The sequence below is a fragment of the Lepisma saccharinum genome, chromosome 27, assembly GCF_977018435.1.
Source record: "Lepisma saccharinum chromosome 27, izLepSacc3.1, whole genome shotgun sequence".
Classification (NCBI taxonomy): domain Eukaryota; kingdom Metazoa; phylum Arthropoda; class Insecta; order Zygentoma; family Lepismatidae; genus Lepisma; species Lepisma saccharinum.
In genome coordinates, this window is record NC_139255.1 from 51228841 (window position 1) to 51243641 (window position 14801).

Genomic DNA, 14801 nt, shown 5'->3' on the forward strand with positions numbered 1-14801 from the left:
GCTATAGACAGAGAGAGTTAGAGAAAGATGGATAAAGTCCAAAAGAATTTATGATGGTGCAACGTGCCACCACTCGTAACTTCAGGGTATGGAGATCCGAATTGGCAACACACCACTCCTTGATCCGGCTGGTCAGTTGGAAGCACCAGTTCACACCCAGGGATCGGGATTAAGGCGATCCACATTCATCCAGGAAGGAAACCACCTAATTGCGACACGTGACAGTAAATAAAATTCAAATACTTTATAATTAAAATGTCCAAAATCTTTAATCACGAATCGCGCGCGTACATACTGATTCGCACAAGTTAAAATTATATTTTGTTGGGTCATGCACGCTCGCAGGCAGTGATAAGCAATTTATTTAACACGAGAGTCCGCGCACCGCCTTCACAGTTAATAGCAAGACCTCAACTGCCTACCTCAAGCGCAAGGCGCAGCATAACAGATTGTTCTATCTTACAATAATACAAACTCATAACATAAAATAACACAAGAAAAACTGATAATTTATATAACACATCAATGTTAATTATCGATAGTAAGCTTAAAGTTCAAGTTGGCAACAATTACAAATGTCAACGTGGAAGTTTTTACATCGCCAAAAACACGTAGCGTGGTTCCCCCACTAATAACATCAACAGCCAATAGGAAAACGATATTTTATTGAAAACGAGGGAGAAATACTTTGCTATAATATTACAATATTAAACTATATAGAAATAACTAAACTGATATTATCAAATAATTCATATTTGCCCTTGCACATAAAAATGATTAAATAAAGATTTAGTTTATAACGAAGACAAATTACTTCAATCTTGTACATTGTTGAACAAAAGTCGATATTAAGAAGAAATGTATTTAACTTGTGCTTAAACAACAAAATCTGCGTGAAAGATAGAAACAATCCTAGTCATTTTGGATTTGAAAAACAATGAAAACGTTGCATATATTATTTGGGATAATGATTAGCCTATAAATTCTGAATAAATGTTGCAAAAATACGCGAATAATATTATAACATAAGATAAAACGTAAATTAAGTATAAATAATTTAATCCAAGTTCTTAACTTGAAAGTATACGAATAAGATAAATGCCAATATACGACTGAAATCTGCCTAACATGGCGGTCGTTACAATGGATGATAGATAAAGAATATGGGGGGGGAGAGAGAGAGAGATAGAAAATAGAGAGATATGTAATGAATAGATAGTAATTCTACCTTTGTTCCTGACCACAGTAAATAATCATCTTTTAGGTCCTTCGATGTAGATACTTAAACATAGTTTGGTTGCATTCCTGATAAGATGTCAGAGAATTCCAAACGCTATCTCCAAGCACATATTCAGTGAGGAATTCTTATTCAACTATATTGTCACATTTCCTATTAAAAACAGATTTGACCATGGTGAAGATTGAAGACATCTCGTGGTTTATATAACAATGCATTTCCCGAACGATAAGATCTTGTCGATATCATAAGTCTCTTTCGGTAAAGTCATTGACCAGAATGATTACACTTGAATTGCACTCGATTACGTCATATTTGGATCTTCGATATTCCAATCTCGAATCCTAGAGCTCTGGGGTATCATTCTACACCCTCGATTTTCCGCACATTTTAAATATTTTCGTGAAAATATTTAGTCCCTTGTAACAAACAGTGTTTGTAAATAGCGCGGAAGGTAATTTCTTAGATCTACGTGCTACCAAACTTACGTTTTTCTTAAAATTAAAATTCCTTGCGTAACGTGAAAGATGTTTTTCAGGGCTTCCATGATGGCAGATGATGGATTCATGTCACAGGCGCACGTCTGAATTTTTTCTTTTTCTTCTTACGATTGACTTGTGCAATGGGAACATTTGCGATTGCGATATGTTATTTGTGTGATAAATTGGCGGGTTGGACATTTCAGACATTGGATTTCATTTATGCGACTTCAGAAATTGGAATAAATAATTTATTTTTGGCAACTGCAGGCCGAAAAGGGGAGGGTTGTATTTTCTAAATGACTTGTGGGATGGGATAATTTGCGACTTCTTATTTTTATGATGGGAAGGTAGTGGAGGGTGGTATTCTGTGGAAAAGGACAACAAGGACTTCCAACGTAGGATTAACTTCATTTTTGGACTTTGAAATTTAACTTCGACCAGCAATTCAGTGCCTGGCCTTGGCAAAAGGAGGTAAATTACCTTCTTAGGTTTAATTTTAGCCTTCAATGCGGAAAACAGTGAAAAATAGTGTTGGGGGCAGGTGACTCCGCCCAATTTCTAACATGCCTTTAAAAGGGGCCGCGGTAGCGGTAGGGGGCGGTAGGTCAATTACGCCAGGGGCGGAGCCCGGAATCGGTGGGAAATTTGGACTCGACAGTTTCAAACGACAATATCTCAACTTCAAACGGCTGTAAATTCGTAAATACTTGTTTCCGCGCTCCAAAGCTCTTTTCTTCATAATTAGCATCACATAATCTTCATAAAAAAAACTTTCGAAGTCGAGGGTGTAAATGTTACACCGGACCCGACCTATCATCTTAAGAAGTGCACAATTATGTGGCATAGGGTAATACATTTATAGAAAGGATATTTCTGTTGTTTCCAAATCAATAAGTGATTCTGGAAGTCTTATTTTGAATGCTGATCACGGAGATGACATCAATTTCCACTCATTACGTAAGAATGTTTACCTAAGTCAAGATTTTTCTCCAAGTCATTAAGTTCAATCAACCCACCATATCATCATCATCATATGGTCATCATCATTCTTATTGGGTAGGGTGGGGTGTAAGTAACGTCCCGCAGGATTCGGCTTTTCTTCTGAAGGGTGGTGCTAGATAGTAGAGGTAAATTGCGTGCGTTGTTTGGTTATTTGGGATGAATTGTTTGCTTCTGCAACTGCAACAGCTGGAATTTCAAGGGCAGGGAAGTGGTTTTGCTCCGGTTAACTTGGCTGGATCGTGGGGTTATGTCCTCGAAACGGATTGATTTGCCTTCTTAGATGCTGAGCGTGCTGTCAGTTCGTCGGTGGTGTTTTGCTCCCTCGTCCCAATGGATTTTAAAGAAATGAAATGTTCAGGGAAATACATAAAATACATGACTGAGATGGGCAGAAGGTAAATACAATGAAATCAATGGTACATACAAGGTAAATACAAGGTACACCCAACGGCGAAAGAAACAGTAGGCGAATTGTCCAACACCATTTTCATTCTGTCTGTATTACACAATGTGATGACAATGGATTGAAATAAAGACGTCAATAAGCAGAGAGCAATGTCTGCTTCGAACCACCATAGTTTCATTCCTTAAAACAACACAGGATGTAGAAATAAAAAAGTAGTGAAAATAGCGGTAGACAATTTGCCTACCATTATCTTTGCCGTTGACTGTACAAGGAATTGTAACATTTAGCACGTTTCGTGCATCCCCCAAACAATATTCATATATTTCCTTGTACAGTGTCTCTCAAAAGTATTAGGACAACGACATTTTACACTAGGCAACCCAATTTACACAAGGCGTTGGTGGGTTGCGTGTAGAGTTAGGCTCAATTTCAGGGTTGCCACATGCACAATAAATATTTATAAAATACGCGAAAGAAATAAAAACAAGTATTAGTGTATAAAAAGTATTAAAAATATCAATATTATATCGCAAGTGACAACATTCTTTCTGAAAGAAAAATAATAGCTTTTCTAGCATTTCATCACTGATGAGTCTACAGAAAGGAGAAGAGGTAAGAGAAAACGAGAGGTGACAAAGGACAGGAGAAAGAGAAAGCGAGAGGAGAAGAGGAAAAATAGAGGAGAGAAGGAAGAGAGGATAGACGAGGAGAGGAGATGTAGTGAGGAGAATGGAAAAATATTCTAGGAGAGATGAGGAAAATGGAGCAAAGAAGAGAAAAGAGTAGGAAAACGAGAGAAGAGTGGAGAGTAGAGTAAAGGAGAGAAAAAGAGAAGCACGAAAAGAAGAGGAGAAAAGTGAGTGGAATCGGAAATATAAGACAGGAAAGGAGATACGAGGAGTGGAGATGACTGGGATGGAGATAAGATGCGAGAAAAGTAGGGAAGGCGATATGAGATAAAAGCAGAGCAGAAGGAGGGGAGAGAAGAAGGAGAAGGAGAAGAGAAGAACATAAGGGACTGAAGAGAAGAGGTAGTTGCAGAAAATATCGTCTCAGCGTCAAGAATTGATGCATTGGTCAAATTATCGACATCAAACATTCAATAACATTTTGAAATGTATTGGAGAATGTATTAAATCGGTGCGAAATGCCTTTTGGCTTAGTTCAGAGCAAGGTAAAATCTTCCATGTAAGATCTTTGATTTTACCTGCGATTATACCACTAAAAACATGAATATAATTTTAATATTTATAAGAATTATCCAATTTTTGTCCACTTCTCGGTTCGTTGAAATGGATATTTTGTAATTTAATATTTCCCGTCACCCCATCGTTAATTCCAAACTGAATCATTCCGTTTCACACAGGGTGAACAATGAACACAATGGGATAGGTCTAAAACTTACGAAAATTTTCTGCCACCGGAAGGGTTTGAACCTACGACCATCAGATTGACAGTCCTGAACGTTAAACACTACCCTACAATTTTCGCTCCTGAAAGTAAGTAGAAGGAGCTGACCAATGTGAAATGTAGATGCAACTCTCCTCCTACATGTAATGTGCAAACAATACTTGTTTGTAACAAAGAAAACGAAGGTAATACGACTCGGAGAAAACATTTAATGGAGAATTACACATGATGAGAACTTTTCATTCGATATTTGCGGAGGTATCCTTGCATCGAACTCGAGTGGGAAAAGGGGTAAAATTAGTATGTCCTGAATTGCCACAAATATAAATAGTTCTTTCATTAATATTTGTCAATGTCTTTGAAGCAGTACACAATTATCGTTAAAGTATTATAATTCACGATCTTATACATGAAAATATCCCTTTCAACGTGTGTCAATTCATTTATTTGTTTATTTTTTTATAAATTCCATTTGCAGAACAATGTAGCTACTATACACTGCTATTACAAATGATGTTACCATGTTCTCGTTTGTAATAAAAGGAGAATTAAAAAAAGAACACCTCCTAAGGAGGATCGAACCTGGGACCACAATCAATGCTTTCAAGAACTCTAACCACTACATCACGCCTTTACTTTCGATAAAAACAACAATTTTTATGTATTCTGTCTCTTCAATATTGCAAATGAAGTTGGGTATACATGTGGTTGAACTTTTACTTTAATTTTGGATTGCTTTCTTGTAGTATAGCAGATATGTTCGAGAAATAATTTTCGAAGTGATGAAGAAAAACGAGAATATTGGTAGTTGTGAAAATGCGAGTTATTTCTTCTAACTTATTATTGTTATTAGACATTATTAATGAAAAATATCTATAGGCTTGAACATTGCAGGACGATGTTCTTTTCCTGTGATACTGCAACAGACGAAATGCTTGTTTACTGACGCAAGTCTGGTGTTCAGAACAGTCTTATGAAATGTATTTGCTGTTGCGTAAGGTAACACGAAATAATTACACCGTTTGCGAACTACCAAATCTGCGCAACGTTAAAAGTAAACAAGCGGAAAATTTTATTCTTCACACTTGACAGTATTAGTCAAGAGAGACTCGTGGGACACTGTGTAAAGGTGCTGGTGTAAATCCTTCTTATTTTTCTTCCTCAAAGGACAACAATTTTTAAAGTAGAATAACAGTAGTTCCGCTCTTTCTTATTTCTTTTAAATTCTTCCACATTCCTTTAATTGGGTTAAATATAAATAAAAGTATTGCTTGCATTTCTGTCATTGACGTAGACCAGGCCAGTACGCAGGATTTCTTTGAGGGAGTGGCCAGACCCTAATGTGCGTGTGTGTGTGTGTGTGTGTGTGTGTGTGTGTGTGTGTGTGTGTGTGTGTGTGTGTGTGTGTGTGTATGAGAGAGAGAGAGACAGATATTACAAAATAGTTCAAATAGTTCGAGCGCGATTCAAAAGTCATGATAATTCTATGTTTAGAAAATAATATATTTATAAATTAAATGTTGCGTACTAGGAATTATTATTACAATAAAGAACATGTCTAATTGTGAGTTAAGAAAACAACAATAACAAAGAGACATTCTCGCATCACGATTGCAGTTCGAAAAAGTCGGGACAGGGATTGAAAGTAGCGCACTGTCCTGTCTAAATCGGTGAATCGGACGTCTGCTAGCCTTGCATTATAAAACTAAAACCATCCAATATGCAGCCTGAAGACTTTTGCGCAAGAAACAGATTCATTTATGTAAGAACAAAATTGAAATGTTTACACATTTCTAAAATCGACGATGTTATTTTCGTAGTTATTGATAGGTTCACATTTAAATATTTCAGGGTTCGAGGAGGGCATGGCCTCCATGCCCCCCTAGATACTGGCCTGACGTTATTGACGTAGACTGTGGGAGAGAAATTTTGGAGAATCTTTGTATTAAATTTATTATTTACATCCACCTTATGCTCAGATAGGTTTATTGACAATCGTGAACTTTTCGTTTAATAGATAATATTTGGTTTTAAACGACGGGAGAACATTGGTCTAATTTTCTTTCTTGCTCTCTTGTGAGAATATATACTTCTACAATAGCAATCGCGTTCGGAAACGGTGAAAAAAAAATGACTTGGTTTTCAAAGGCAGACAACCTTGGTAGCGTAGCTTGCTCCCGTTCAAAGTGACTCACTCATGCTATTCAAGGCCGCTCCTTATCGCAAAACATTGTCCGTCGATGCACCCAGCAAGTTACGAGTGACCAGAGTCGAATTTTAAAGAGAATCTGAAGAATGATAGATTTCATCAGAGGCGGCTAGGTGGGCACTAGCTAAACATGCAATAGTTTAAGTGATAATTTCTGACGACCAAGAAACCTTATTGAATAAGTATTGGGATGGTAATACGCGTACCCGCTCCTTTTTAACAATGTAAGCTCGAAGACAATCTGTATTCCATTTCTTTGTATTGGCAACTTGTTCAACCTGAGGTTATTATAAGGAACTATTTCCTAGATGTTCATGTAACCGTTATAAAATTACAAATAAAATATATTCACAAGCTTAGATATACTAACAACGAAGAAATAAATTCAGAGTTAATTTTCAAATGCATGTGTATAGAGTAATTCTAGAAGTACAGAGCTAACTTATATCAGAGTATTGAACTTCTTTTTGCAGCATAACGTTTACAATAATGACGCGACAGAATAATTAAGAACTATTGCTCCAAGGGAAGCAAAGGGCGTAGTGTATTGGTTAGAGTTCTTGAAAGCATTGATTGTGGTCCCAGGAGGTGTTCTTTTTTTAATTCTCCTTTTATTACAAACAAGAGCATGGTAACATTAATTGTAATAGCAGTGTATAGTAGCTACATTGTTCTGCAAATGGAATTTATAAAAAAATAAACAAATAAATGAATTGACACACGTTGAAAGGGATATTTTCATGTATAAGATCGTGAATTATAATACTTTAACGATAATTGTGTACTGCTTCAAAGACATTGACAAATATTAATGAAAGAACTATTTATATTTGTGGCAATTCAGGACATACTAATTTTACCCCTTTTCCCACTCGAGTTCGATGCAAGGATACCTCCGCAAATATCGAATGAAAAGTTCTCATCATGTGTAATTCTCCATTAAATGTTTTCTCCGAGTCGTATTACCTTCGTTTTCTTTGTTACAAACAAGTATTGTTTGCACATTACATGTAGGAGGAGAGTTGCATCTACATTTCACATTGGTCAGCTCCTTCTACTTACTTTCAGGAGCGAAAATTGTAGGGTAGTGTTTAACGTTCAGGACTGTCAATCTGATGGTCGTAGGTTCAAACCCTTCCGGTGGCAGAAAATTTTCGTAAGTTTTAGACCTATCCCATTGTGTTCATTGTTCACCCTGTGTGAAACGGAATGATTCAGTTTGGAATTAACGATGGGGTGACGGGAAATATTAAATTACAAAATATCCATTTCAACGAACCGAGAAGTGGACAAAAATTGGATAATTCTTATAAATATTAAAATTATATTCGTGTTTTTAGTGGTATAATCGCAGGTAAAATCAAAGATCTTACATGGAAGATTTTACCTTGCTCTGAACTAAGCCAAAAGGCATTTCGCACCGATTTAATACATTCTCCAATACATTTCAAAATGTTATTGAATGTTTCATGTCGATAATTTGACCAATGCATCAATTCTTGACGCTGAGACGATATTTTCTGCAACTACCTCTTCTCTTCAGTCCCTTATGTTCTTCTCTTCTCCTTCTCCTTCTTCTCTCCCCTCCTTCTGCTCTGCTTTTATCTCATATCGCCTTCCCTACTTTTCTCGCATCTTATCTCCATCCCAGTCATCTCCACTCCTCGTATCTCCTTTCCTGTCTTATATTTCCGATTCCACTCACTTTTCTCCTCTTCTTTTCGTGCTTCTCTTTTTCTCTCCTTTACTCTACTCTCCACTCTTCTCTCGTTTTCCTACTCTTTTCTCTTCTTTGCTCCATTTTCCTCATCTCTCCTAGAATATTTTTCCATTCTCCTCACTACATCTCCTCTCCTCGTCTATCCTCTCTTCCTTCTCTCCTCTATTTTTCCTCTTCTCCTCTCGCTTTCTCTTTCTCCTGTCCTTTGTCACCTCTCGTTTTCTCTTACCTCTTCTCCTTTCTGTAGACTCATCAGTGATGAAATGCTAGAAAAGCTATTATTTTTCTTTCAGAAAGAATGTTGTCACTTGCGATATAATATTGATATTTTTAATACTTTTTATACACTAATACTTGTTTTTATTTCTTTCGCGTATTTTATAAATATTTATTGTGCATGTGGCAACCCTGAAATTGAGCCTAACTCTACACGCAACCCACCAACGCCTTGTGTAAATTGGGTTGCCTAGTTTAAAATGTCGTTGTCCTAAAACTTTTGAGAGACACTGTACCTTGTATTTACCTCGGTATGTACCTTATTTTCATTGTAGTTACCGTGTGCCAATTTCATTCATGTATTTCATGTAATTTCTTGAACACACCATATTATGTGATTGTGGATTAGACATTTTTTGGCGGATTTCGAAAATAAATTTTGTAACTAAAGTCAATATAATGTTCATTCTAATGTATCACGTGAAGGTGAAAGGTCTATGAAATTCACACAATTTCTACATGCATTCATTGTTCAAAATTGGGAGTATTTGTATTGTAGAAAATCAAAATTTTACTACCATCAAAACAGAGCTATCTATTGAGAAAATAGTGGAAATACATATTTTATTGTGAAAGATCCTGACGTGATGGGAAAAAATGGATTTCATTTTTGGACTCAGCATGCTGAAATTATTCAGAGACAACACACATCTGCGAGTTATCCAAACCCATGTCGACCAGTGTTATTTTTGCACCACATGATAAAGTTGTTTTTATCCTTATGTGAAGAGAGAATAGATCTGCTAGAAATAACTGGTAAATTTCCAAATAGTTGTAGCTAATATTGCACGAAATTGAAATTTTCTAAAGTATATTCACGTGTGAATGTATTATCTGTATTTCTAAAGGTGAGGTTAATAATATAAATGAAATATTACTATAAATGCCTTTTTCTTATTCCTTCAGGTATATTAATGACGACAAAGATGACTGCACGTATCCTAGTGTTTTAACCTGGATTGTTCGAGTCGTGGGTTTGGTTTTCAACCTTCATCCATCCTTCAGGTAAAGACACAATGAAAATTAATTCATGTTTTCAGGGTTTGGAAATAACTTGTTACCGTCTCTATCTAACCTCTATACTGTCTTTTGTTCTTCGTTTGTTTTTTGTGTCTTTCTTTGCTCGCGCCTCTTGTCTATCTTACTACCTCTTCTCTCTTTTACTTCGTTTATCTTTTTGTATCTTTATTCCATCATTTCTCTCCTTCTCGAGCTCCCAACGTGTTTCTCCCTATCTCTCTTTTTACAGACATGAACGCATCATAAGCAGATATTGTGCACAGGTATCAAACCACCTTTGCTATAGAGCGACCACAAGGAAAAAAAACCTTGGACGAAAAGTCCCCACGCAGCTTTCCCTTCTTCCGTTGAGCTCAGGTCATAAGGAAGCATGGTCCACTCTCACCCTCCCCTCCTTTCGGGAGTACGGTGCACAGGCTTAACAGGTCTGCGCAGGTTTTTTGCTTGTGGTTCCACTATATGAATTCCTGTCTTCAAGAAGTTCTTTCACTCAACGCTGAGAGGCGCCACTCGCACGTTTGCTTTTACCTGCTGACTAAATGGTTTGCAAGTTTCAACCCCAGATATCTGTTTCAACTCACTGGCGAAGCTTGATGTCACCAGAGCCAGTGTCCTATGTCCGCGATGTACCTAGTATGTTTGCAAACAAACTGTCACAAGGGCTTGGGAATTGAAAAAAAAAATCATAGCTAAGGGTTGAGGGATCTGCTTGTATCTCTCTTTCGTCTCCTTATGTATCTTTTGGTCCATTTCTTATTTTTCTTCTGCCTCTCCTTCTCTCTGTGTATGTTTTTCTCTCTCTCAGTTTTTGACTATCTCTATCTGTCTCTCTGCCTCTCTTTGCACTGGAAGAACCATGCCCAGGCCGGAATTTGAACCCGGAACCCCTGGCGTCGCAGCGCGTTGTGTTAATCACTACGCTACGGAGGGAGGCTACATACCAATGGAAACAAAAAGGTTCATGGCATTGACAGCACTGCGGTAACTTGTACGGTTGGAACGTCATGATTCACTGAATTGGTAGCGGGTCTTTATGAACATCCTATACTTTCTTTATTTTCAGGAAAGGAAGAATCATCTTGGATTCCCTGAAATACATGGATTCTAAGAGTGACAATGCCCAGGAACAAGAGGAATTGCTCCATAAGATTAACAGGGAGAAGGCAAACACAAAATACCTAGGTCTCACAGAGAGTTCCATTGAATCAGCCCCACAGCTCATTCTTCAGTTGACCATCATGCGAATCACAGGTGGCGCCACGAATGGAGCCAAAGATGGAGTCACATATGGAATCACAGATGCAGCCACGGATGCAGATAAAGTTCCACAAGATATATGTAATTATTATGTTTACATTTAACCTTTATCGGAAGGTTCTTTTACATTGTCAACACTGCCCGGAAGGAAAATTTTGCAGACGCGCCATCTTGAATATGCAAGAATGTACAAGAAAACAGTTGAAGAGAAACTGCTTATCGTAGGGACCTGAAGCTGAATTTCTTTTTCTGGTAAAAGAGTACGCTGTTGTGAAGTGGCGGTGATTGTGGGGAATAGGGGGGAATGAGGAGAAGGGGGGCAAGCGCCACTATTGCCCCCGCTCTATGCTAAACCTTATCTACAAAAGGGCAGGCAATACAATGTCCTTGCCCCCAGTTTTGGAACCTTGGCCCGCTGGTTTTGGAACCCAATCGCCGCCACAGTACAAAATGTATAAATACATAAAGAATAACGACACCCTGAGTCTCCAACATGTCTGTAAACTGCTAACATTGTAAGGTCAAATCAAAACTTTCATATGATTCGTTTAGAAAATACATAAGGTGAGAGTTTGAAAATGTTGCTCCCGTAACTAGGGATCTGTCCGGCTACGAGTTTCATATGTGTTTGTAACCAGCTTTCTCCTTGTGCTGCAGTGATTCAACAATGGATCAAGATATCCATCGCAATTATCAGGTTGGCCTGGAACGTTACTTCGTATCACGGTAGCACTAGGATTGTTCGTGCCTCCCAACAGATGTCATCAGCTGGAAAAGTTCTTCACTTCTTGTGGCACGCTATGGAAATTGGTAAGTCGAATGAGCCAGAGAGGATGTCCAGAACAAATGGTTTTAAAACATGTTTATAATAATTATTAATAATAATAATAAAGAGGAAAACAATGAGATATAAAATTACGAAAAGGAACATGGAAATAAAAAAGGTAAGAGACAGATAAATATGGAAATAGAAAAGCTAAGAGACAGAGTAATAAGCGGATGGAGAAGAAGATAAACAAACAAACAGAAAGTATGAAACAGAAACAGAGGAAAATTGAGAAAAAGAAATGTAGAAGGATATAGGTAGATAAAGAAAAGGGGAACATACAAAAAGATAGAAGCACACAAGAAGAGAGAGAAAGAGGAGGTTAGGAAAGATGAATAAATAGATAGAAAAGCGGTTAAAAGAAAATTTTGACTGAGGTGTATTAAGAATGGAATTGTTTCATCTCTGCTATCGTCTGATGCCTTCATACAACCAATATTGATATATTGAGTATCCTTTTGGTCAATTTGCAGGATTTGGAAGCACCCACCAGAGTGCAAACTCCAACAGCCAATGAAACCTTACGACACAACCGCCATCTGAGTATGAGAGAAACCACTTATATTCTAACCTAAGTCACTTGTGGGAGCTGCTTAGCAGTAGTAATGGTCCTCGGTTCTTACTTTTGTTGTTAACAGACACAAATTTTAAATAATAGTGGAATCAAAGTAGTTCATTAATTTCCCAAGAAATGAATTATTTTTTTTTTACTTTGCTACGAAATGAGAAATTCATAATGAAGTTGTTTCATCTCCATCTCGGTTCCAGAATGTAGTGTCCTATGTAGAAATCTCAAATCAAAGCTTGTGTTGCGTACAATTGTTCTATCTGAAATGTCAACAATTAATTACAGCATAAGTACCTAACGAAACAATGGCTTCTTTTTAGAGAGGCTTCAACATATCAGCATTTGCAACGATGCAAACCTTCAGCGTAATGGTGACAACTTCAAAGGCCTTTCCTGAAAAAATAGACCATTTACAGTCTGAGTAGACGATATCTCATAAACCTTTCCTCTTCTGTTGCAGTTTCGCGCATCATCATCTTATGGATGTTCGCGGAGGAATTCCAGACCTACGTTATCCTTCTGTTCGTCGTCCATTGGTGCATCATGATGATCTGGCTGTTCGGACTGAACGAACCACTTCAGAAGAACACGCGCTGGTCCAAAGTAGCGGAGGACATCTTCACCAAGGTATCAGCCTCTTTCATCTACAACTTCACCTTAGTAATACTCACAGACGGTTCCACCAAGAGGCACTACCTACCTTACTACATCTTAGTGATCTTCGAGAACGCTGGCATCCTGTCCGTAATCTGGGCAATGAACATTGACTCGGCGCCCGTCGAGTTGTACGTCAAGACGCTTATCCAACTGTCCTCCTTCGATCTCAGTCTTCTCTTTATGGTAATGTACTACGGTTTCTTCCACCACAAAACTAGTAAAGATTTATGGACTGACAAGACAGAATCGACAGTCTGATGTTTTGCTTTTTTACATTTTAATAAAGTAATTACTACGTACAGCTTTATTTCCTTCTCTTCAGAAATGATATTTTTTACTCATCTTTTTGTACAGTGTGTTCGAAACGTAACCATTCATTTTTCTTCGTCACTCAATATATATTGAGGATTTCTCAATAAGCACCTCAATGCCAACCTGGACAGGTTGATTGACCAGATTTTATATAACTTTTCTGCCATTTTGACGAACAGCGACGATGATAATGCCATTTACGAGGGGGCACTCTAAGAACACCCAGCATGGGGTTCGAACTCTGGACCCCTGGCGTCATAGACACAGAGAGACAGACAGACAGGGAGAGACAAACAGACAGACATTTTGAGACAGACAGACATACAGGGAGACACAGACAGACAAACAGGGACAGACAGACAGACAAAGAGACAGACAGGAAGAGACAGACAGACAGACAGACGGAGAGAGAGACAGACAGACAGACAGAGAGGTACAGACAGACAAGGAGAGACAGACAGACAGAGAGAGGCAGACTGGCAGGGAGAGACAGACAGATAGAAAGAGACAAGCAGATAGACAGAGACAGGCAGACAGTGAGAGACAGACAGACTGATAGAGACAGGCAGACAGAGCGAAAGAGAGAGAGAAAGTGAGGAGGAAAGAGAAAGGAAAGGAGAGAGACAAGGGAGGTAGAGTGACAGAGAGGAGATAGAGAGTGAGAGATACACAGACGGAGTGAGAGAAAGATAGAGACAGACAGACAGAGAGTGTGAAACTTTTAATGTCTTCACTTACACCTGCTCTCTCTCTCCAATGCAAAATTACCCTTTAGTAACTTATGAGGCTCCTTTGACAAGACCATGTTTACTGCAATTTCCTAATACTATATTCTCCAATCTGCATTACTGAAAGCAAAAGCGGGACAAAAACATAAAAATTCATATCACGATTCTTAAGAAAATATATTATAATGGAAGAGAAGACGTTATTATCGGAGATGCTACAACTATTGACATACTCACAGAAAAGCAATTTCCTTATTGCACAAGATATATTCCCAAAGTGCCAAGAGAAGGAAGACATTTTTTCGATCCTATCATGGTTGCCAGTACCTCTCAAATCATCTAAAAACTCATTCAGATAAAACGTCCCATCAATTTTTTCCGTCCGATAAATTAATGATAAACGATGATCTTAATTGCGAAATTAATCACTCTCGATTTCCTTTTTATAGCGGATCTATAAATCCTTTAAGCGTACCGTCAGGGCTGTTCTTGCGCGAGATCTTCCAAGGTTCTGAGCTCGTAATTTATCAGCCTTGATTCTGCCTTGAGTCGCGAGGCTATTAATTTCCTCATTGTGCGTGACGTTTTATCGACTCCTTGTCTCTTGTAGTAAATGGTGGCTTATTGAGAGAACGACACACAGGTGCGACGTGATAAAAGATAATTATGTATTTCAGATCTAGCCTAGCAT

The 14801-nt window shown here is 37.9% G+C and overlaps 1 protein-coding gene across 1 annotated transcript; it reads left to right on the plus strand.

Moving 5' to 3' along the window:
- The first annotated feature begins 10859 nt into the window (after window positions 1–10859).
- Window positions 10860–13328, plus strand: LOC145980246 (XK-related protein 4-like). The gene is made up of 3 exons (XM_083113257.1): window positions 10860–11100; window positions 11677–11829; window positions 12874–13328. The coding sequence occupies exons 1-3, from the start codon at window positions 10860–10862 to the stop codon at window positions 13326–13328; spliced, it is 849 nt and encodes a 282-aa protein (XP_082969383.1).
- The last annotated feature ends 1473 nt before the right edge of the window (window positions 13329–14801 follow it).

Excerpts from the sequence above, each read along its gene's own strand:
- LOC145980246 (XM_083113257.1), top strand. The coding sequence starts at position 10,860 with ATGGATTCTAAGAGTGACAATGCCCAGGAACAAGAGGAATTGCTCCAT. Across the intron at positions 11,101-11,676 it reads TAAAGTTCCACAAGATATAT|TGATTCAACAATGGATCAAG; the intron begins GTAATTATTATG and ends CTTGTGCTGCAG. Across the intron at positions 11,830-12,873 it reads GTGGCACGCTATGGAAATTG|TTTCGCGCATCATCATCTTA; the intron begins GTAAGTCGAATG and ends CTTCTGTTGCAG.